Genomic DNA, 25,819 nt, shown 5'->3' with positions numbered 1-25,819 from the left:
GGCATGTCAGGTGGAAGGCCTATTACTCTATTCTGCTCAAAATCTGAATATGTGTTTCTTAGATATTTTTCTACTTCTAACTTTGTTGCCTTAAGCTGCCCTCCCTTTTCCTGGTTAAACAATCTAATATAATAACTGTTATCACATAAAGTTATATAATGTCTGAGAGAGGAGGCTCTGCTGAACACTTTGATATAATATATTGTGATGTCATGAGAGGTTTGACTCACAGAATGTCTGGCATGGGCATCAAGAAGACCACAACACAAAACGTTTCAAAACAAATCAAGTCTTTTACTGAGGTTTTCCAAAGTTATTAACAAAAACAGGGCTTTTTGTCACATCGAAAACAGTAACAAATCAACTTAAATATCTTCTTCAGATTCTCACAAAAAGTCTCTCTGGCAGTGTAACTTAAATGTCTTTCAAAAATAGTTCTCAATCCATCATACATTTCCTTGATTCAACACATTACCCACTGGTCTGCAGTCACCGTCCTCCAAACACTTCTCTCCCTATGTGTCTCTCTCTGGGCTTTTAGAAGGCTGTGTCCCAGCAGTGAATCAGACTCAATTCTTAACAGCTGTGCTAAGTGGGTAATTTCCACTCCTGTAGTCTCTCTTCCCTGCCACCAGGTGGGGACAGAGCATCCCTCTATTTTTTATGGGGGTTGACTGCAGCCATCAGAGAGGAATGAATTTACCACCCAGGACACACCCTCTCGTGACATCACCATATTTATCTGTGGTGCCAAAAAGTGGTACATGCAGCCATTTTAAAAATGCTTCGCTTCCTATTTCCATCTGATTTTCTGCTCTCATTTTACATTACAGTGAATGGGGCAGTTGGATGGTACTCCTGCCAGTTTGAAGGGCATAGTTCAAATTCTCTAAGATTCTATGCTTTGTTTGTTTTCAGACACATTGTCTGAAAGAAGAAAATTTTGTATAGGTTCTTCCCATTATAAAATCAAAAACTGTCAGGAAACAAGCATAAAACTTAAACTGTGTTGAATAAAATAGTATAAACAACATCAAAAAAATTGAATCACCACAATAAGATGAACGTTTCAATACTTGAACAGCCTGTAGTTCAAATTATGCAAGAGTAGTTAGCGATAGAAGGATATAACAGGAGGATTTTATGTGTAACACCAGTGGAGCAGGTCAAATTCAATGTCTGCTGCTATATTTACTGTTGTAATGTACTGCCTGAACTGTAATCTCTCTCTATGAGTACTAACTTGTAAATAGCTTTCTGTCCATCTGTGTGTCTATGTGTCTGTGTGTTTGTGTTTGTGTTTGTGTGTGTGTGTCTGTCTTACTGTCTATGAGTGTGAGTTTGGCTGTGTGTTTGTGTTTGTCTGTGTGTGTTTGTATGTGTCTATGGGTTTGTTTGTGTGTGTGTGAGTCTGGGTGTGTGTATGTGTAAATTGCTGTGTGTATTTCTCTAGCTGTGTGTGAATGGTTGTGTGTGTTTGGCTGTATTTTTAAACATCACATCAGATCAAATTATCTCTTAAAGAGCAATGTCTTGCAGCTGCGTGTAGCTGGAAGACACAGAGCTGACAGAGGTGAGTGAGATTTTTGCTTTGAACCACTGTTATTGCTGAAAAAACGATAACTCCTATCAGATCAATTGGTAGACCGTGGTCGGCACAAGTCCTTCATGCACAGAATATGTGGCTTTGGTGTTTCTAGAGACAAAAATGTGGAAATGGGAGTGAGTTATAAAAAAAGGTCAGTTCTGCTCAAAAATTATCAGAAAAAAAGTATAAAACTAAAACTGTGATAAATCAAAAAAATTTACAAGATATCAAAACATTGAATACAAATCTAACAGTCGAAAATCTTGTGACTATTTTAAAGTTTGAATGAAGTCCGTAGCTGAAAGTATGCTTAAGAAGTTGAAGTTCAATGAGGCTAAAGTTTTCAAGGATTTCAACAAAGTTATAAATGGTAGAAAACAGTTGTATACAAGCATAAATCTCCTGAAGGACCTGGACATTTTGATAGTTGATTAGTTTCTGTAGGTACAAGTATGTAGGAGTAGTTAGATGCCAAAGATAGGCGGAAGAAAAATAATAATAAAACATAAAGATTTGAATTAGAAAATGGAATTCCTGCTGCTGCAAGTTGAATGGGATTGCTGAAGCAATGCTGAAGAAGCTAAACCAATGGCTAAAGATTAAAAGCAGAACTTGTAAGCTGGAGGTTGAACAGCATAAAATGGTTCAAAAAGGCCTCGATTGTTGATGGAAAGTGTAAGAAACAGCACGAAACAAAACAAAAGAAATTTACAAGCAACACGTGTAATGTCACACCTGACTGAGATTTCTGATACAATGCTAAAATAGTTAAAAAAGCAGCTCATATTAACTGAAGTACAGTGCTTTGAAAAATTAGATGTTAAAATGTTAAACAGGAGGAGCTGAAGTCCATTAACTACAACAGCTGAGAACTGAAACATGTTGTTGATACAGTTGAAAGCCAAATTACTTATTGCCAAAGGTGGAAGCAAGAATAAAATGCCTTAAAACTGTGAAAAAAGAAATGATTTCCATTAGTATCACAAGCACAAATTGCATCCTAAACAGCAGAAGGGTTGATTTTTTAACAGTTACACTAGACATAAATTGGCCTCAGTTGGGAAGTTTTTAAATTTTGTAAATACAGTTCAATCTGACCTGAAAACAGTTTGAAGGACTGGGTGTAAGGAGTCTAAATACAGTACAAGCTGACCTGAGCACAATTTGAAAGACTGACTGTAAGTAGTATAAATACTGATCTGAAAACAGTTTGAAGGACTGATTGTAAGGAGTCTAAATACAGTACAAGCTGACCTCGGAACATTTTTAAGGACTGAGACTGAGTGTAGCAGTAGAGTTGCCCAACAGAACCTCCAGTAAGTTCTTTTTACCTGGTTGAGACTCTTATTTTGAAGGTGAATATCAAAAAGTGAGATGGTGTCTGTGTGTGTGTGTCAATGTGCATGTGTCTATTGTGTTACCAGGTTGAGACACTTATACAGTTAATATCCATATGGTGGTGATGGTGTTTGTCTTTCAATGTATGAGTGTGTCGTGTTGGGAACTGCACAAGCTTAACATTCAAGCAGCTCTTTGAAGTTGTTAGGACCGGCCAAAATGGTGTAACCAAGGTTAAATAATCTGTGCATTTTGAAATGCTCCGTGCGGTTGTTTTGAAAGGATTGTTTCCTCTGCCAGCGTCTACTTCCTGTTTCTTTTATTAGCCTTTTGCATCTTGAAATGCTGGCTTTGCCGACCAATTGGGTGTCAGCTCCCGCCTGGTTGAACTCCGCGTGTGGGGTTTCCCTTTTTCTTGAGCCGCAGCGAAGAGCGAGAGCAACCATCAAGACAGGCAACACGTGAGACAAAGAAAGAAAAACTATAAAAGTTGAGTAAAGTTGATAAAAAACCTGCTGGATAACTTCACCGCGATCCTGTCAGAGCACGGCGAGAATGACCTGTGTTCACTAGTCACTGGGAAAAAACGCATTGTTGAGAGATGTTTTGACCGTGCTAATCGCTAGCCGCTAATGCTAACAAACACACAATGGTAATGCCATTCACTTATGCTAAAGATGTTAGCTCTGTCATTTTGAAAGTGAAATCTAAATTGGTGCAGTGTAATACGTGTTTTGTGTATGTATTTAACCCTTGCATATCTATTACATGCTGAATGGTTACTTGTGTAGATTTAAGCATCTTAATTTCTGCTTTTTAAGCACACAAATCTTCACACTAAATATTTTTGTTGTTGTTTAAGTACCTTTAGTCTGCACTTAAAGTGCATTAAGCTGCACTTAAATTGTTTTGTAGACTCTACTGTTGGCTGCTGTTGCATGGCAGAGGGTGCACATAGCATGTGTTTTCCTTTTATTATTATTATTATATTATTATTATTTTATGCCATTTGAGATATGTGAAGGTGAATGCGAATATGTGAAAGAGGAAATATTTTGTTTATAATTAGTTTTGAGTAAAAGGTTATTTCAGTAACCATAGTTCTCTAATATTTTGAATCTATTATTACATATGTTGATCCTTAATAATTGTGAAGACCCCTTTACAATGTTTCATGATTTCAAACTGTTGTAATCAGGGAAATTAGAAGATGTATTCTAGCTTTTATGTGATGGTGTACTGATTAGAAGCTTGAATGTTCTGACCTTATCCACAATAGGTCAGGTTTTTTGTGGATCCCGAAATTCCCCGTCCCACCTGGAGTTGGAGCTTGGAGACTATTTATTAAATGGGAAGAGCAGTTCTTTCTTAAAGAAGAGATATACTGTATCTGAGTTGTTCCTGGTGTGTTGTTTGGTTCATCCTTGGCTCCGTAGTCGTATCTAGAGCTTCTGATCTTACTAGCCATAGATAGATATCACATTTGTTCACTACAGCTACTTATATATTTTGTAGCTCCACCAAAAAGGGTTACACCTCGCAATAATGGTATTTGACCAAAATTGTCCTCACAATTATAGAAAGACATGAATACACACGCATACACATACATACACAGTGCTGATTTGCCTTAGAGATGCTCTCATACTTGAGTGTAATAAGTGTAAGAGTTAACCTCTTAGCACCCATTCCTTTTAATGTAATTCTCGCCTATTTGGCATATCCAAATGCCAAAGCTTATACAGAATAAGTAAAAGGTCAAAATGCATATATGAGACATCAGTTGAAAGGTGACATCTTCTAGTTTCTGAAAATGTATTTTTAGCATTGGACTAAATCCCAACCTAAACTATATCAGTTCAAACATGCCTCAAAAGTCATTTTTCTTCTCACCTAAAAAACTGTCATATTTGAGTAACAATAACTTGGTCATACTTTGTGCAATAACATTGAAACTCACCAGATCATTTCTACATCTCCTGATTATAACCAAAACATTGTTGATTATATTTTTTGTCTCACAACTAATTCATTTGATGGGTGTGTAGGAGTGGGGTCATGTGATCAAACAAAACTCTATGCTTGATAGCACATGATACAAAAATGAATATATAGGTATATATAAGTTCAAAACAAGGAAGTTTTTTATTTACAAAAGGTGCCAAACAATAATTGCACTTGTTCGAATATATAAATAACTATATACATAAAAAATACTAAAAATGTTGAAAGTGCACACAAATGAAAAAATATATAAATAACTATATACAAAATAAAGTTTCAGGGGCAGGGTTCTTTATAGCCCGTTCTCTGTGTGCCAAGCATTGGAGCAGTTCCGTGTTGTAACAAAACACAGGGGCACATCACAGCTGTGACATCCACAGGCGTTTTCCGGTGGCAGAGGACACACTTTCGCATCCCTGCTGTGCCAGCATCACTTTCTTCGACATTCCTTCCCTCAACGAAATAGTGCAGCTTGTGTGAAGCTGCTGGGGCAGGGGGTGTGGTGTGTCTTGAGGATGAAGGCTGAGGCATAGACACAGAGCACTGGTCTGCCAGCTCTTCAACCAGTGCAGTCCAGCTGGGGTAATCGCAGCATCCGCAGCGGCTGTAGCAACGGTGGCAGCACTGGTTGCAGCAGAGGAGGAGCAACGTCTCTTTCCTGGAGACGGCTCTGCATCAGGCTCCCAGTCTGAGATGCTGTCCTCCTCTGGCCTACAAAACAAAATGTAATGCAGTTAGCAAAATATCCAGTTCAGTATTGCTAAAGCATGTGTGAAATATAAACAGCAGAAAATACACACATACACAGGAGTTGTATTGTAAAAATATCCCCAATAAATAACTTTGAAATGCCAATGACTAAAGCAAAGATCTAGTTCACTGCAGATGAGGATCTGAACTACACCGTTGCCATGACCCCCCTTGACCCTTCACAGTTCACTGTGCATGACTGTATATCATAGTTCACAGTATTATAGTTCACTGTACATGACTTTATATCGTAGTTCACGTAATATAGTTCACTGTACATGACTGTATTTCATAGTTCACCGTAATATAGTTCACTATACATGACTGTATATCATAGTTAACCGTAATATAGTTCACTGTACATGACTGTATATTGAGTTCACCATAATATAGTTCACCGTAATACAGTTCATTGTACATGACTGTATATTGAGTTCACCATAATATAGTTCACTGTAATATAGTTCACTGTACATGACTGTATAACGTAGTTCACCTTAATATGTTCACAATAATATAATTCACTGTACATGACTGTATATCATAGTTCGCCGTAATATAGTTAACTAAACATGTCTGACAAAGTACAGACAGCAAAAGTCAACCAAACGCCACTGGATAAAGTCAAGACAAGAAAAATTAATTTGTTTTACCCACCGGTCTAAAATGGCGTCGAGACCTTCTGCAAACAGTAACTCGCTCTCCGAGTCATATTCGCTGTCCTCACTGTTCTCAGACGAGGCAACGACAAAGTCCAGAGCCTCTTCAGCGGTGAATCGGGTCTTTCCTTTAGTCTTTGGCATTTCAAGGTTTTTCTAAAACACAAAAATAATCCAAAACAAACCGTCTGTCTCTTGTCTTCTCTCTGTCCTCTGTGCCTCCTGTGCATAGCGTGCGTAAAATAGGGACGTCTATGTCGCTACGCACGGCAATAACATTGGCTAAAACAATGGCCAACATGCATTGCGTTCTTGGTCAGTTACACTCTCTGTTGTTGGCTGAGGCGTCCACTTGCAAGTGTCAGCCTGATGTCAGTCCTTTTTCCTGAAATACCCACGACACCATGACTGGCACAAAACCTTTGTGCACAGATTATGTGGCTTTGGTGTTTCTAGAGCCAAAAGTATGGACACAGCAGGGAGTTACAAAAAAGGTCACTTTTTCAAATCAGTTCCTGAATTTGTATTGCAGTCAAAACATGACGTTGAGGCTCACTTTTCAAATTCTGTAAGTCTCTGTGCTAAGGTAGACACTTTTTATGAAACAGCACAAATTTGTCTGCTACCGAGGAAGCCATGATGTTTGGTGAAGACTGAAATATGTGGCCAAAAGGACGAGTTACACAGAATTTTTTCAGAGGACTTCTAGAGCTTCTCCCATTCTAGCGATAATGTCATCCACATCCACATCTCTGACATTCCGTGCAATACACACCCATTATAAAGTCTGAAATGTTCTAAAAATTACACAACACGTCGACTGTGTTTTTGTGCAAACCGCAATAGTTGTCAAAATACTGATTTAACCCAAAAGAGTCTCAAGTCTTGTGACTCGTTTAACTTTTCAGCCAATTTTCTATGTTGAAGTATGACACAGCCGTAGAGCTCCAAAGATGGCTGGGTTTGGTCGTTTTGAAGACTTCTCCACATTCATTCTTTACAGGAATGTTTTCACCTTTTATTGCCATTTACATTGGTTACTCGACTCACTATGAAAAGTTTTAGCACACCATTCCCGATCGAGCCGCACGCATTGATATATATATTGTCTTATTGAGTTTTTCAAAGCTGCAGGACTAGTACACACCAGAATTTCGATACGCAAGATGAATAAGATGAATATGTATGCAGGATAATAATACGTGCCCTCAATGCTATTGCATTACAGGCACATAATAAGTATGCAGGATAGTAATATATGCCTTCAATGCTATTGCATTGCAGGCACATAACTAGAAAATGCATTTCCTGCTGAAAATGTGTGTGAATGCTGAGGGCTGAATGATAATGCTAAAGCAATGCTGAAGTAGCTGAAGCAACTGCTGAAGCAATGCTGAGGAAGCTGAAAAAACTGCACCTTTTTGATGGTTGAACCACAGAGAGTATGCAGTAGTAGTTTACAATGAAGGAATGTAATGTAATCGTGGGATTGCTGGTTCTGCCTAAGCTGAAGCTAAACTGCAATGCTGGCTGCTGACAAAAATCTGACGCTGAGCTTCATTGTTAAATGCCAGCAAATAACAATTAAAATGGAGCTGTAACTAACTTTGTGTTGAGGCGTAATGACTAGAAAATAACTAGAAGTACTGCCTCATGGTTGTATGCCTCCTCCACTCAGGCTAGTTTCAGAATACATCCCTGTTTATCCAGAATCATATAAAATATTAACCATTTTTGAGAACTTCTGTCATAATTGCTAAAACGTGTATTCCAAGGTCACCGTGACTTTGAACTTTGACCACCAAAGTCTAATCACTTCATCTATGAGTCCAAGTGGACATTCATGTGAAATTTGACGGGATTCACTTGAGGAGATCTGGAGATATTACATTCAAGAGGCCAAAATCATGATTTGTATGGTAACGTGACCTTGTCCTTTGACCTCCAAATCAGGCTGTCCTTGAGTTCAAGTGAACATTTGTGCCAAATTTGAAGAAATTTCCTTAAGGCATTCCGGAGATATTGCGTTCTGAACACCCAAACCGCATTTTGTGAGGTCACCACACCTTTAAGCTTTGACATTTGGCCCACAAAGTCTAATCAGTTCATGCTTAATCCACATGTATGCTCCTAATCTGGTACTGTCCGTTACAAACTAGGGAGTAGTTTATCTTTGAACACACACCTGCTTCTTCCGGCAGTTAGACAGTCAGGATGGCACCCAGAATTGTTTACACACACACATCCTGACCATGCCTCCTTCTTTCTTTTTTTCTATAAAGTTCATGTACACTCTTTGTTTGATATCAGTCAGCAATTGCACTCCGTGTGACCGTACACTGATCCTTTGCAAAGTTCTTATTAAAATATACAAAGGCAACTTGATCATTTTGTCAACTGTTCATTTTCAGATTTCCATCACAAACTCGACTGGGGGTGTCTGGGCTCGGCGTCAAAGGGAACTTGCGATCCTAAAGCTAAATCTTCAGCCTCAACCTCCCCACAAAAAGATGAGTGAGACAGAGGACCCAAGAACCGAGGCTGGACTCACTCAGCGCTGCGATTAAAGATCCTAACTGGTGAGAATCTGAAAATTGATTTCTCAATTAAAAAAGAAAAAGAAAAAAAGAGGAAAATATCAGTTTACTAGAGATGTCAAAAATATCAAGGGTGAAATAAGATTTTGGTCTACTAGTCTTAGGTTGAGGTAAAACCTGGACCGTTTTTAACCAAGGTTTAGTAGAAACCTGGAGGTGCACTGACGAGTCCACCTTAAAAGAGTTTACTAAGACCACAGTACTGGTATATTGTGTGAAGTAGACCCTGAAGTGTTTACTAAGATCACAGTACTATATTGTGTGAAGTGTATGGAAAAATGTATTACTGTGTAATAATTATATTGAGTGAAGTAAGACTCAGAAAAACGCGCATAGGAAAAGTAGATAATTCCTCTGTTCTAATCACTCTGTTTTGTCCTGTTTTGTTGAGTACTTAAAAATAAAAAAAAGAGAATTTGGCAGTAATAAGACAAATTTACTGAAATTTGAAAATTATTTTGGGCATACTAACATTGATTAGTTTTTTGATATTCTTGACGAGTGTACTTTGTTAGTTGAAGACATTTTTCCTCTACCAAAATGGGTATTATCAACAGTAAATATGGAACAAAAGGTTAAACATGATAATGTGGATCCCTCCGCTCCAAACAAATTACATGCATCTGTGAGTGAGTGAATTATGGTGATTCATCTGTGAAACACATAAAAACTGGGTTACTGAATATGGTTTTCCCAGCATAGCAAGTTTCAGTATCAGACAGCTAAATCTGCTGAGAGAAAAACTGCAGGAAGAGGAAAAAGAGACTGAGAATAAAAAAGGCAGGAGTAAATTCATAGTATTCATAGCAAAGCATTTAGTTTATGGATGGAAGAAGCACTAAGGAGGGACAAAAAAAACACAGGCGGGACAGAAAAAAACTCATCTGTGTCTCAGTGTGTCATAATGCAGGATTCTGACCTCAACTGTGCTCTGCCAAGAAGATGCCATAACCCACCACAACAACATGATGAACCTGCAGGCCAAATCCAAGCTAATCAAACGGCTGATCCACAGCCGAAGGCCCCACCGCCATATTACCCTGGCCTTCCCCCATCTCCTGTTCCCCTCATCTATCCTGATACATCTAGTTTACGCCAACTCTTTGATGGGGTAACAGCAACAAAAGGTCAACAGCATGACTCTGCTTCCCCTTCTCATACCAGGTCTGGTCTGGTGTTCAAAAGGTCTCTAAATCCATTCAACCCCACATCACCAGTGAGACCTGATGTAAAGGGAAACCTACACCAGGTCCTGAATTACCCCATGGTGGAGTTAGCAGGTGCTGATGGACATCCAATGCTAGTCCACAGACCATGGACTATGGAGGACATTAAACAGGCAATGACTCTCCTCCCATCACCATCAGATGGAGGTGGTGTGAAATTTGCCCCCAAAGTATCAGCAGGATATCCAGAGAATGAGGTGAGACTGGATAGCCCCGACTGGGCTCATAATGACAACGCAGTCTACAGAGGACACATCACAGATCTCTGTGAGTGCATCGAAACAGCATTCCCTGTGAGAATGGACATGTGCAATATCTCCTCATGTAAACAAGACGATGAGAGTGTTCACAACTATCTCACTTGTCTGACAGAAGTCCACAACACAAACAGTGGGCTGACACCTCCAGCTAACCCAAATGATAATGTTGTTACAGCATGGCAAGATCATCTGAGAAACGGCTTCCTGAATGAACGGAAGCCAGAGATTTCCAGCATGGTGAAATGTACTTGCATCACTTGGGACTCAGGCAAGTTCAACCTCATCAGAGCACACACTGTGCATGCTGAAAAATTTTTCAAAGAGGGCCAGAAGAGGAAAGGAGAAAAAAGAGAGAAAGATCTGTAAATGGCTACATTGACTTTGTTCCAAGCACATGCCAGAGGGCGCGGACATGGCCTTGGCGGAGGCAGATTCAAAGGTGGTCGTGGGGGCTGAAACACAACTGATCCAGATGTTTGTTTTTCCACTGTGGCGAAAGAGGACATTGGGCCAAAAACTGTCCACAGAAAAATCCAACGCACAAGGCTGATTGACTCGGTGCGGCAGCTCAGGAGGGGAAGGAATCAGCACCTTTAACTTTGACCACACTGACCCACGATGAGAGACATGCTGCCGCATGTGTATGAATGGAAGCTCTGCACGTCAGCTGTGACCTCGGTAATCCTGTTCTGGTTGAAAAGCACACACTCAACACCGACGCAGACTACATGAAACCACAAGACCTACACTGCACTGCACACACACGAAAGGAGAGATGCAGACTTTGAGAAACAATGGTTCAGAAAAGTTTGTATGAGAGAAAAGCTAACGTTAAGTTGCATGTTTTAGAATAAACACAGATGTGCTGTTTCAGTAACTTTACCCGAACGAACAAAACCAAAGCCAAGTGATGAATTTTCACCATATTTCTCTTTCAGTGATTCAGATTCTGATTCTCTGTTTGACGTTCCTGTTTCATACCCACACGTGTCACTTGCCAAACACAGAAAGGAAATATGGAAAGATTTGGGTTCGTGGGCGAGAAAATGTGTCAATGCAGAAATATGGGATTCAACATCTGATCCTTATGTTCAATATAATCCTGTATTAAAGGTTTATCAACAGAAATACACCTTTGTTGTCCACACACTCAGATCTGTTCAACTGGTACAAGACACACAACACACATCTGTCTATCTGAATAAAACATGTGATGTGACAAACAATCCAGCCTTACACAAAGTCCCAAGGACTCTGTGGGCCAAAGGCAAACATGATGTTGGTCTAATTAAAAGCATGCAGCCAATTGTGATAACACCAAAGTTCGATTATGGGCCTTGCCAACCACAATATCCACTCAAAAAGGAAGCTGTTGAGGGCATTACGCCAGTCTTTAATGGTTTATTGAAGGTGAAGGTGTAATAATTCCCTGTAAAAATTATTCTGTGCGCACACCAATTTTCCCAGTAAAAAAAACAGAGATGAAGGTCAGCCAGATGAATGACGATTTGTGCAAGACTTGCAAAGTGTGAATGACGCTGTACAGCAACGCGCTCAAAATGTTCCTAACACGTATACCATTCTTTCTCAGGTGCCGCTTGAAAGTAAATGGTTTTCAGTGGTTGATTTGGCAAATGCATTTTTCAGTGTTCCGGTCCATCCAGACAGCCAGTTTTGGTTTACGTTTTCCTTTAATGGCAGAACCTACACATTCATGCAATTATGTTAATCACCTACCCTCTACAAGGACGCGTTGAAAGAAATTTTGAGCTCATTAAAATTATCACCAGGAAGTGCACTATTACAGTATGTTGATGATTTAATGATCTGTTCTCCAACTCAAACTCAGTGTGAAAAAGACACAGTTGCACTGTTGAAACATTTGGCGGGAGAAGGTCATAAAGCTAGCTTTAAAGCAAGTGACATTTTTGGGTCATGTGATCACATCTGAGGGCAAATCCCTCTCCCCAAAAAGAGTAAAAGCAATTCAAAACATTCCAAAACCAATCACAAGAAACAAGTCATGTCTTTTTTAGGAATGTGTTCCTACTGCAGATTCTTCATTCCTAACTATGCCGTCTTCGAGGTGCCCCTGAGCGCAATCACACATGGGCGTGGCATAGAGATGGGCGATATGGCCAAAAATCCATATCATGATATACACAGCAGCCTCTTGCGATAATGATATGTATCACGATACATAGATTATATAATAGAATCATTTCAGAACAGGTTACATAGACCCTGAGCAAAACTAAACTGCTAAATATATTTAAAAAAGAAAACATAGAACACAGTATGTAGACATACAACATTTATTGTGCCCCACTGTAATCATACAGTATTCTGTAAACATAAATGTTGCACATTTAAAACTGGTCTTATTTAAAAAATATGTGTAATATCTAATCGTGTTTGCAAGTTAAATTGCATTCAGAGGACTCATTCATCTCTCATAAGATAATGTAATGTGAAAAAGGCACCAGTTAACACGGTCACCAGTTAAACCGAAACACCTGCAGTCAGGGGTACATGGCTGACCGGGAGCAGCCGGAGTACGGAGATGATAGCCGGGGTCTACCTCCCTCGTCATCCCGGGGGGAAAGTGATCAGATGAACGGACCTGCTGCTCTGTGGACCACTTTGGATATTTACTGACATTTGGTCCGACGTTTTCGGAGATGAGAAGATGGGGGATGTGGGATCCACAGACCGAGAGCAGCTGCTTATAAGCAGCCGGACTATGGACATGATCACCGGCTTGGTGAACATCAGCCATCGTCCCGGGGACCAAACGATCTGATGAACTGCCCTGACATTTACCGCTGGGTAATATAATCCCTTTTGGAAGATAAATGTTGGTTTCACAGATGAAATTAACAACTGCAGCCGCAACATTAGTTTGTCTGAATGTAATGTGAAGCTTCATGTTTTTACTGGACTGAACAACAGCGTTTCCTCTGGGGCTTGCAACATGTTATAAGTATATATAACACAATCTAAATAAATATAAATGTATTTAAATAAACAGATCAGTGTATATTGAATTTCGTTTTATTTTATTAAGTAAGACATAAGTTTGGGGTTTTATTATATCTACATTACAGAATGAATAACATAATTTAGTGCACCCCTCCGATCGTGAGGTTATTTTACTTATGAGGAAAAAAAGGTGTCAGTGGAGCAGTAAAATCGCCATTAAGGTACACCCAGTATGCCTTGTGATTGCGTGATCAACATGCATTATCGTGATAGGGGATATAATTCAAATCTCTATCGTAGGCCATTTTTTTATCGTTTATATCGTATATCGTTTATATCGCGCATTCCTAGCATGGTATACAGGCACACAGTAAGGTGACATGGACTGCTGAAGCAGAAAAAACATTTGTTGACTTAAAACTCCAACGTTTGGGTTGCCAGATCCAAGCCGACCTTTCACTCAGACTGTTGATGAAAAGGGAGGATGCATGACCTCAGTGCTACTCCAGGACCAGGGAGGCAGACAGAGACCTGTAGCCTATTTTTCAGCTAAACTTGACCCTGTAGCTGCAGGACTGCCTTCATGTCTGAGAGCTATTGCAACTGCAGAAAAAGCTGTGATGGCCTCCAGAGACATTGTGGGTTACTCTGACCTGACTCTGCTTGTTCCACACACTGTTTCATTGATTTTGCTTGAACAGAAAACATCTTATCTTTCAGCAGCAAGATGGCTCCATTATAACACTATTTAGCTTGAAATGCCTCACATCACTGTGAAAAGCAATGTTCTTAACCCTGTAACTCTTCTCTCCACAGAAGGTGATGGAGAAAAACACAACTGTGTTGCTACAATAACTGAGGTTTGTTCTCCCAGACCAGATTTGCAAGACACACTTTTTTAAAATCCAGACTTTGAACTGTTTGTGGATGGATCAGCATCACGCAACCCTGACACAGGAAAGAATCAGTGGTAACTGGACATGACACACTCATTGCCAAATCACTTCCTACTTCACTGTCTGCACAGGCAGTAGAGCTCATAACTCTCACAGAAGTGTGTAAACTAGCAAAGGACAAAACACTGAATATCTACACAGACAGTAGATACGCTTTTGGCATTTTGCACGATTTTGACACAATTTGGAAACAGAAACTTTTTAACATCATCTGGCAACAGCTCACACTTCTAACACTGACCCGGTTTCACAAGGTAACGCCAGAGCAGATGCAGCTGCCAAGGCGGCAGTATGACAAGAATTTACTAACTCTGAATTTTTTCTACATGATGACTGTCATAAACCGGGTCGCACGGCCATGACAAAAAGAGGGAGATTTACACAAAGAAGCCAATTAACAAATGTTTTATTGAAAAAACAGACAATAAATTTAGAAGAAGAACCTAAACTAACAATGGCATGTGTAATCTGTAGGATCAGCAGTGTAAGTGAGTGCATGAGTGAAGAAGTGTGTGAATGCAATGTTGTATGGTGCAGCAACGCAAACAACACAGACCAAATGCCCATCAAACCAAACCATCTGTGGAAAAAGAGTGGTGGGGTTTTCAAAGATGGGGTATGGTACGGCCCCAACGACAAACCATGTCTGCCAAAGTATTTTTTTTCTCACTATGCAAAGTTGACTCATGGGTTGGACCATGTGTCAAAAGGAGGGATGATGGGTGCTGTTTCACAACACTGGTGCACAAAGGGTTTTACTAACTATGCTCATATATTTGTCAATCATGTGCGCCACAAACAACATTGGCAGAGGTATTCAAACATCACAAGCCGCACACCCTCCACCAGAAAAACCATTTGATTACTTACAGATGGATTTCACTGAACTAACACCAAGCGAGTTTTAGTCCATTTGAAATCCTATTTGGACAACCAGCCAACACAGGCACTGGACCTGTTAAAAGACAATTACCTTCCACAGTCCACTGTGAAGATGAAATGCTTTGTGTCTGTGCAAATTTATCTTCTGTTCTATCCAACATTAACAACCAGGTGAAAAACGCACTACCAATTCCAGCCACAGGACCTCTTCATGACCTGAAGCATGGTGATTGGGTAGTGGTGACGGACCTGAGAAGAAAGACTTGGCGCTCTACACGGTGGACAGGCCCATTCCAGGTGTTGCTGACCACACAGACAGCAGTAAAGGTCGCTGAAAGAGTCACCTGGATCCATGCCAGCCACTGCAAAAGAGTCCCACCTCCACCAGAGACACCTACAACAGAGTAAGTCACCACAGCACGATTGAGGACTCTGTGAGAGCCTAGGTGGATCGCTGCTCTCAGGTGACCAACACAGCACAATAAAACACACTCACAGACCAGGAAGAGAAGTAGAAACGTATTGGCATTCTGTCCAACAAGAGCGTGTCAAGCTCCAACTAAGTGATGTGCTGAGTGAACCTCAGTGTCACCATCGTGGGATCAGTGATGGAACCCGAACAACAACCATGGCACCCATTCAGACGCCCTGGATGGTGTGGCCTGCGTGGTTCAATGTGTTTTCTTTTGGTAATCTCATTATTGATTGTGATCTTCTTTTTAGACACACATCATGCACAAACAAACACAAATGCAACAACCAGCTAATGTTACCATATTGTAATTTAAGCGCAACCAACAGTCCGTGCTTGAGAATCCCTTTAATCAGCCCTCCGTCCTGAAGGAAAATGCGTGGTTACTGTATGCTAACTACACTGCGCAACATACCAACCGCTCCTGTTGATTCTGCATGTCAGGCTGACCTGACCTAATGGTAATGCCAGTTCCACACACATCAGAAACTTGTGCCGCCGATCCACTGTATAATGTGAATGATTATCATATGTGCAAATTCATTTGTGACCTCTATTTTACCAACCAAAACCTTTCTGCCAAAATCTATGACTTGTGTTCACATTTCATCCCTACATCAAATTTTATCCACCCACATCATTTGTCGTCCCCTCCTCAAAGTTTTCACTTATCTCCGGACTTTACTGACTGCCACGTGGTGTTCCTAACGAATATAAAGTACGTGACCATATTGCTGGGGGTTTTACTGCAGCACTCCCATTTTTCAGTCTAATAGTTGAATCGTCCAAAAACACTGAATGGATAAATGACATCTATTACAACCAACAACGCTATGTAAACTCCACACGCGACGCCCTTACATCATTGAGTGTGCTACATGCTACCAGCCTAATGGCTTTGCAAAATCGCATGGCCCTGGATATGCTGTTGGCTGAACAAGGTGGCGTTTGTACGATGTTTGGCAGCTCCTGCTGCACATACATTCCAAGTAACACTGCTCCGGATGGCTCTTTCACACATGCTTTGACCAAGCTTGAAACCTTAGCTGTTGAATTGAAGGAGAATGCAGGAGTCGACAATGAGGCAATGTCATGGGTTAAAAGGATGTTTGGCAAGTGGAAAGGAATGCTCATCTCCATGTTCACGACACTTGATGTGGTCCTGGCTGTGTTTGTATTTTGTGGTTGTTGTCTAGTCCCAATTGTCAGGAGTTTGATTGTCTGTACATTTGACAAGTCAGTTTCCCATCAGATTTTCATCATTTTATATAGGCTTACATCCACAAAAACAGCGTCTTGCTTTTTTCCTCAGTAATATTCTTATGAAGTAATGTTTTACACTCCCCTCCAAAAGTATTGGAACAGTGAAGCTAATTCCTTTATTTTTGCTGTAGACTGAAAACATTTGGGTTTGACAGCAAAAGATGAATATGAGACAAGAGATCAACATTTCAACTTTTATTTCCAGGTATTTACATCTGGATTTGATACACAACTTAGAAGATAGCACCTTTTATTTTGAACACACCCATTTTTCATGTGAGCAAAAGTATTGGAACATGTGACTGACAGGTGTGTATTGTTGCCCAGGTGTGTCCTATTACATTGCTTATTCAAACAATAAATAGCACTGAATGTCTACGCTCAGTTTCAGATTTGGATTTTATAGTTTTTATATATAGCATTTATAGTTAGAGGTGTAACTAACATGAAAACCAGAGAGCTGTCTATGGGTGAAAAAAAAGCAATTGTGAAGCTGAGAGAGGATGGAAAATCAATTAGAGCCATTGCACAAACATTGGCCATAGCCAGTACAACCATTTTGAATGTCCTGAAGAAGAAAGAAACCACTGGTGTACTAAGTAACAGACATCGAATGGGTAGACCGAGGAAAACAGCAGCAGTTGATGACACAAACAGTGATGGAAAGGCTAAAGTTTGGAGAAAGAAAGGATTTGCTCATGATCCCAAACATACAAGCTCATCTGTGAAACACGGTGGAGGTAATGTCATGGCTTGGGCTTGCATGGCTTCTTCTGGAACGGGCTCATTAATCTTCAATGATGATGCAACACATGATGGCAGCAGCAAAATGAACTCAGAAACATTTTGTCTGCCAATTTAAAGAAAGATGCAACCAAACTGATTGGGAGATCATTCATCATGCAGCAAGATAATGACCCAAAACGCACTGCAAAAACAACAAAGGAGTTCATCAGGGGCAAGAAGTGGAAGGTTTTAGACTGGCCAAGTCAATCTCCAGACTTAAACCCTATAGAGCCTTTTACCTGCTAAAGAAGAGACTGAAGGGAGTAACCCCCCAAAATAAACATCAACTGAAAGAGGCTGCGGTGAAAGCCTGGAAAAGCATCACAACAGAAGAATGCAAAAGTTTGGTGATGTCAATGGGTCACAGGCTTGATGCAGTTATTGCAAGCAAAGGATTTGCAAATAAATATTAAGTCTTATACACTTTAATCTATTTTAAGTCTTAAATCTGATCCAATACTTTTGCTCACCTAAAAATTTGGTGTTCCATTACAAATAATGCTATCTTCTAAGTTGTGTATCAGATCCGGATGTAAATACCTGGGAATAAAAGCTGAAATGTTGATCTCTTGTCTCATATTCATCTTTTGATGTGTCAAACCCAAATGTTTTCAGTCTACAGCAAAAATAAAGGAATTGACCTCACTGTTCCAATACTTTTGGAGGGGAGTGTAAATCATAATTGAGGTACCATTAGATGTTTTTTTTTTTTTATCACTGTTATACTTTTTCATTATGTAGGATGTTCCCTTATTATGCAAATATACCATAAATCTCAGACTATAAGCCGCTACTTCTTTCACACGCTTTGAACCCTGTGTCCTATACAACAATGCGGCTAAATTATAGATTTTTACTGACCAAAGGCCTCCAGGGGGCGCTCTAATGGCCTCCGGGGGGCACTCTAGCGGGAAGCGCAAAAGTGAGACAGACATGTGGGGAAAGATTATGCACCGAAGAAGACACGGTAGTTTTCATTTTGATTTTGAACTGTCATGGAAAACACACAAAGAAATGCATATGATGCGGCTTTTAAGTTAAAGGCAATCGATCTGGCCATCAAAGAGGGAAATAGAGCTACTGCACGTAAGCTTGATATCAATGAATCGATGGTGAGACGTTGGAGGCGGCAGCGGGAAGAACTGAGTCAATGTAAAAAGACAGCAAAAGCTTTCAGAGGACATAAAAGCAGATGGCCCGAACTGGAAAACATTCTTGAACACTGCGTGAACACACAGAGAGCAGACGGTCGAGGTGTTTCCACCATGCAGATCCAGCTGTAAGCAAAAGCAATCGCGACCCAAAAAAATATTGAAGATTTCAGAGGTGGACCATCGTGGTGTCTCAAGTTTATGAGACGAAAAGGCCTGTCCGTCAGGGTACGGACGACTCTGTGTCAGCAACTATGTCCCGACTACGAGGAAAAACTTAAAAACTTCCGCAACTTCACTCAAACAAAGATCGCTGAGAATTCCATTGGACCAGACGACATCATAAACATGGATGAAGGACGTTTGACTTGCCTCTCACTAGGACAGTTTACAAGAAAGGTGAATCATACGTCACGCTGAAAACAACTGGCCATGAGAGAACGCATTTCACTTGTGTTCTGAGCTGTACAGCATACGGACAAAAGCTTCCACACATGGTGATTTTTAAGCGGATGACTTTGCCAAAGAAAAACTTGGAAAAACTCGGAAAAAAACGGAATCGTGGTGAAAGTTAACACGAAAGGGTGGATGGTAGAAAGCCTAATGAAGGAATGGCTGACGGAGTGCTATGGCAAGCGATCGGGAGGATTTTTTCACAGAAAAAAAGCATTGCTCGTTATGGACAGCATGAGGGCCCATATAGCAGATTCTGTGAAAGCAGCCATCAAGAGAACAAACTCAATTCCAGCTGTGATTCCTGGGGGCACAACAAAATATGTGCAGCCACTGGACATCAGCGTGAATCGTGCATTTAAAATGGCACTCTGAGTTGAGTGGGAGGCTTGGATGACCAGCGGCGAGAAATCCTTCACCAAGACTGGCCGCATGTGAAGAGCAACTTTTGCTGAAGTCTGCCAGTGGGTCCTGACAGCGTGGAATAGTGTGAAAAAATCCACCATCACCAACGGGTTTCGAAAGGCTGGACTGCTGCGTGATGAAGAGGACAGCACAAGCTCAAGGGTGAATGTGCCTCAAGACGAAAGTGACATTGAGAGCGACAACGAAAGAGAGACTTAGAAAGTGTGTGAGGAAGTCCTTCTGAGGCTGTTCAATTCAGACTCTGAAGAAGAAGACTTCAATGGCTTCAGTGCGCAAGAGGAAGATGAACACAGCGACCAATGACTTTTCTGGTAGGCTAAAGTATAACCAGTTATGTTACTGTCGTGTTGGTGCAGTGTTTTATTTTCTAACCAGGCATGTTACTGTCGTGTTGGTGCAGTGTTTTATTTTCAAACCAGGCATGTTACTGTCATGTTGGTGCTGTGTTGATGCCGTGTTGGTGCCGTACAGGCAGTTTGAAAAAAAGCACGTCTTGAATTAAATCTTTAAAAAAAAATCAAGTATGATCAAAAGGGAGGAAATGTAATAGAAAAATCATATTCTGCATTTTGTATAACCCGGTTTGAACTTTGTGTGACGCGGCTTTGTATATTCCAGAATGTGAATCTGTTCCCACATGTATGCTCCTTATCTGGTACTGTCCGGTACAAACTAGGGAGTAGTTTATCTTTGAACACACACCTGCTTCTTCCGGCAGTTAGACAGTCAGGATGGCACCCAGAATTGTTAACACACACACATCCTGACCATGCCTCCTTCTTTCTTTATTTCTATAAAGTTCATGTAAACTCTTTGTTTGATATCAGTCAGCAATTGCACTCTGTGTGACTGTACACTTTGCAAATCTCTTATTAAAATATACAAAGGCAACTTGATCATTTTGTCAACTGTTCATTTTCAGATTTTCATCACAGGAGTCAGTTAGAATGACAAACTGAAATTAACTGCTGAATGTTTCCGAATATAACTGTGTGTCTATCTGCCTGCCTGTCTGTGTGTCTACCTGTCTGCTTGTCTCTCTCTGTGTGCCTCTCTTCTTATCTACCTGTCTGTATGCCTCTGCTTTTCTACCTGTCTGTATTTGTGTTTTCGTATCAGTTAGCATGAAAAAATGAAATTAACTGCCAAATATTTCCTGATTAAAAGAGGACTGAAACATATTTCACAAGGGTGCAGCTCAAATTCTGTGAGTCTCTGTGCTTTGTTAGTCACATTGTCTGAAGACAACAAGTTTGTCTAGGTGTTGGGAAATAATGATGTGCATAGAGTGAAATTTGTGGGATGAGTTTAAGAGGATTCCTGTTTAAAGATTAAATGAGATACTTTTAGCTAGAGACTAGCTAAAAGTATCGCGGAGTAGTTGAGTTTCAAAGAGGAGAAAGGTTTCAGGGATTTGAACATTCTCTCCATTGACTTCCATTGTAAAAAGGTCCAACAAAAAGATTAATATTTCAGAAATTATTAGACATATCGCTGAGAAAAGTACTTCCCAGAATGTCCTGATCAACACACATGCTTTGGCGTTTGAATGGAGTTTCTACAACAAACATATGGGACTGGTAGCGGGCCAAAAAATGGGTCGGAAGTAAAATAATAATAAAGAGAAACTGACAACAACACAGAGTGGGATTACTTCTGTCAGCAATCCCACCAACTAGCTGAATTTAAGTTACACAGATTTTTATTACCTGTTTATATTTACGCTGACCACCAGCATACTACACCTGCACCACCCAGGTACAACTTCAGGGTCGAACTGGCCACCAGGGAAAAATCCTGGTGGATACTCGTCCTTTTGCACCAGTCTCTCTACCGGCCCTGCCTGTCATTCGGGTTGCACATGACAGTATGTAGCATCTGTGGTCCAGGGGCCGGTTTCACAGAGACATGTCAGACTGGTCTGTAGTGTTAGGCTCATAGATCAGTCTAATGTTAGTCAGACTGTTTCACAAAGCTAAAGACTCATTTTAAGACAAAAACATTAGACACCTTACCCCCGGACTAACTCAGGCCTAAGACCAGTGTTACCATGTTAACAATCAATGTGGCCTGCACTGACCAGTAGCACCCAACAACTTAAAACAGGAAAACATGGCTAATACTTTGTGGTTTGCTAACATTGTTATGGAGAGAGTGATGAGAAGAGAAAGAGTTTTAAGAGACTGCAGCGACTGTAAACGCCCTTGTAACTGCCCTTGTAACTGTTGCAGGCTTTCAAGAGACAAAAATTAATTTACCAAGAATTCATTGTACCACAGTCCCGCTTAAGATAGACAACAACTAAACTGCTCTGGGCAATGGATGAATTTAGACTCAGTCTATCTGAAGCCTGACTATTTTTTATATCTAAGACACAGACAAAGTCTATCTTTGCGAAACCAGTCCCAGGACTGGGTTCAAATTTGACCCCGACCCCAAACACTGTCATCCATCCAATCAGGTTTAAGATCACACTTTTGTGTGTTTAACTAGTACACTGGGACAGGTGGAGGCAGCTTTCAGGCAGCATAGAGAACAAGAGTAGATACTTTGGGTGAGTATGTGCGCACACATTTTTTTTCTAGATAACAAACAACAGAGGCAAAGATATATACAGAAAACAGATTGCATGTGATTAAAGCATCAGTGGAGAGACAACACACACACACACGGACGCACTCACCCCCAGCTTGCGGCTGCGCATGCGTACGTAGCCTTGTTTGACAATGTCGCTGAAGTTGGAGGCCATCTTCGGGGGGGGGGTAACCTGCTGGCCGTTGCTGTGGAGACCATCCAGATGTTTATTTCCTCCCTCCACCAGTCCCTAGTTTTTCCGTCCAGCTTCTTTGTCTTCTCTTTCACTTTCAGTCAAGTCTGTCTGTTTAATATCTGTGAGTAGTGCTTCCTGTTTCTGTCTCACCTCCGTCTCTCCTCTCTGACAGAGCTCCTCACATCTTTCCCTCCCTCCTTCAACTGCTACTTCTCTCTCCTTTTGTTCTCCTCTGCTGGATATATTTCTTTCCTCCTCTGCTTCTCACTCCTCCTAAGTGTGTCCTCCTTTCATTCACTCGTCATCAGATGGGTCTTCCTCATCTCCCTGTTTGGTATCTCTAAGAAACAGACAAAGATAAACAGAGAGGGAGGCTGAAATGGATAAATATATATGCATACATATACACACACACACACACAAGATCTGACAATCGCTCTGAAGATTTCATCCTGATACCTAACAGCAGTTAGGGTACTGATGGCTATGACATGGAGGTCTGTGCGAGATCTATGCCTCCCCAGACCATCACTGACCCACTGCCAATGGCGGACCTGCCAATTGGTTATCTGGCAAATGCCAATCAAGCTGCACGGTGCTGAGCTGTGAGCACAGGTCCCATTACAGGAGGTCGGGCCCTTATGGCACCCTCATGGGGTCTGTTTCTGACAGTTGGTCAGAAACATGCACACCAGTAGCCTGCTGGAGGTCATTTTGCAGGTCTCTGGCAGTGCTCCTCCAGTTCCTCCTCACACAAAACAGCACAGCAGGTACTGGTCCTGCTGCTGGGTTGATGCTCTTCTCCGGCCCTGTCCAGCTCTCCTCATGTAATGGCCAGTCTACTGCTATCTCCTCCATGCTCTTACTGGTCCTGCTGCTGGGTTGATGCTCTTCTCCGGCCCTGTCCAGCTCTCCTCATGTAATGGCCAGTCTACTGCTATCTCCTCCATGCTCTTGAGACTTTGCTGGGAGACACAGCAAACTTTCTTGCCTCCTCATGTATGGACGTGCCATCCTAGAGGAGCTGCACTACATGTGCAACCTGATTGGGCTGCACGTACCGCCTGATGCTACCAGTAGTGACAAGGACACTAGCAAAACACAAAACCAGAGAAGAATCAGTCAGGAAGGATAAGGACCACATGCACGTCTTCCTACATACAATACATGGATAGCTTTTGAAGGGAATTTTGGGGGAATATAACCCTTGATTAATGTAAATTGAGGGTTGTGTGCTGTACAGAAAGTAAAAGGCAAATTTGTAATTTGTGATATTGAGCTATATTAAATCGACCTGACCACATCCATGAAAAGTAATGACAGAAAAATCACAGCTTCTTATAAGTTGGTAGAAATAACTACACGCAACATCTTTAGTCATGTTTGTGTCACCTGATGAATCTCAGTCCAGTGTTCCCTCTCTTTCAGCTCTGTTTGGTCTCCACCAGTTCCTGGGGGAAACATCTAAATGCTCCACTATGTTCACCAGCTACTCTCTGACTGTGTCTGAGAGAGAGTCTGTTTTTTTTATTGACTGCTGTCTAGAGCTGCTGTTAAAAAATTAAGTTCACAACACAGCAGTGACAACCGAGTTTTTGGGACCTAAAAACCAAAACAATGAGCTCAAAGATGCTAAAACAGTCAGTGGAGTTTAGAGGAAATTTGGAGTAGGTGATAATTCTCCATGAATGACTCCTTTCACAGGGTTTTCTCTAAGTTTTGTGCCAAACAGCCGGACATTAAAGCATTTACAGCCGCCTACTCTTTCCCCTCTGACGTCCTATGTCTTTTGGAGAAACTCAGACTTTAAACATGAAACTGCATTATTGTGTTTTTACCGTTTTAATCAGGTCCAATTGTCTTTGAGAGAAAATCTCTGTGGATCAGTTTTTTAAAAATACAACATATTTTCCCCTAACTCTGCATCTAGTTCGCAGAATCTCTCTGCCCCTGCTCTGTTTGTGTGTCAGCACTGCACATACACATACACACACGTGCACGCAGGGCGTCACAGCAGAGCGGTGATGTGAAACAAATAACCTGAATATTACCAGAGTTGATGTGAACTACACTCGTAGTTACTGTAAGTTAGTGCAATAAAACCAAGTAAAAAGCCAAAACTTTATCAATACACCTGTTCCCCTGCATAAATGTCAACATGTAGAACACGATATTTTAATCTGCCTGTCTGTCCACAGTCACAAACACAGCACATTAGCTCAGCAGTTAACAGCTCATTGTTACAAACAAGCTAAAAAGAAACCTGTCTGTATGTCGTATTACTCTTTAGCTTAGTTTGCCACAAGTGTAAAATGTGGCAAAAACTTGTATAGCGCTGCTGACTTAGACAAGCAGCCCCCTCCCTCTAGCAGCAGCAAGAGCATGCAGCTATCATCGGCAGCACAGGAGGAGGACATAGAGAGGAGAGGAGCAAGGAGCTCCTTGACTTGCCAGTGTAATTTCCACAAGTTTCCACATCACACACTGTCGAAACTGACTCACTTATTCACTGACTCCAAACTGGTAGTGATGTCAAAAAATCACGCAGGTATGTCCAGGTGTTAAACTGAGATTTAAGGTGAGCTCAGAATATTTCTATTTTGTTTGACCGGACAAAGATCACTTGTAGATTCATCGTGTCTCTTTTAATTCTGCCTGTTGTTAACCAGCTATCCATTTTGATGCTCCAGTTTTTGCCATAGCAAACAGGTATGAAATATGGTCCGGGGGCAACAAAAAAAACTATGAAAGGAGGTTTAAACATTAAAGTTCATAAAGATAATTTCATTTTAAATCATTTAAAAACATTATTTACATTTTTACTTTTATTTTTTTTATAATTACATCTTTTTATCAAAATGGTACTGTTTTGCCAGTGATTTGTTTGCCCAATTGCAATACCTTTCGCTGCCCAGTGGGCCTATACCCACAAGTAGAGAACCACTGGGTTATACTAATTATTAATGTTTTATCAACATCCAACGCTGCAGTCCCGGCAGACAGTAGCTGTAATGGGTGAGGTTTGGACCCAAAAGCAGCACCGACTAGGACCGATGATTGGTAATGACTTTTATTGTTATTAGATGCAGGTAAATAAACACAGTTCAATTCAAAAGGGGAATGGCAGTCTTTGAGGGGCTTGGGGAAAATCCGAGGGCCCAGAATAAAGCTGTGGATGAGGCAGCCGTACCTGGCAGAGGGTAGGTCGGAACCAGGCAGAGGACCGAAAAACCAGCAGGTGAGTAACCCAGGAACA

At 40.9% G+C, this 25,819-nt stretch overlaps 2 protein-coding genes across 2 annotated transcripts in view; both read right to left on the bottom strand.

Moving 5' to 3' along the window:
• The window catches only part of dok4 (docking protein 4), a 97,095-nt gene that overhangs the window by 48,603 nt on the left and 22,673 nt on the right, over positions 1–25,819 (bottom strand). Inside the window, exon 2 of the mRNA XM_023425527.2 lies at positions 22,477–22,903. Coding sequence (XP_023281295.1) covers positions 22,477–22,542 — 66 coding nt within the window. The 5' untranslated portion in view covers positions 22,543–22,903. The remainder of the gene's footprint in view (positions 1–22,476; positions 22,904–25,819) is intronic.
• On the bottom strand, positions 5,085–6,913 carry LOC147817991 (uncharacterized). The gene is made up of 2 exons (XM_087179116.1): positions 6,338–6,913; positions 5,085–5,641 (listed from the first exon to the last, which is right to left on the bottom strand). Exons 1-2 carry the CDS (start codon positions 6,481–6,483, stop codon positions 5,290–5,292), a joined length of 498 nt encoding a protein of 165 aa, XP_087035242.1. The 5' UTR covers positions 6,484–6,913; the 3' UTR covers positions 5,085–5,289.

Source organism: Seriola lalandi, unplaced genomic scaffold (genome assembly GCF_002814215.2).
Source record: "Seriola lalandi dorsalis isolate HSWRI2012SDOR001 ecotype SW California unplaced genomic scaffold, Sedor1 jcf7180002054784, whole genome shotgun sequence".
Lineage (NCBI taxonomy): Eukaryota > Metazoa > Chordata > Actinopteri > Carangiformes > Carangidae > Seriola > Seriola lalandi.
The sequence above is the reverse complement of the archived record's forward strand: the minus strand, read 5'-3'. Positions and strand labels throughout refer to the sequence as shown.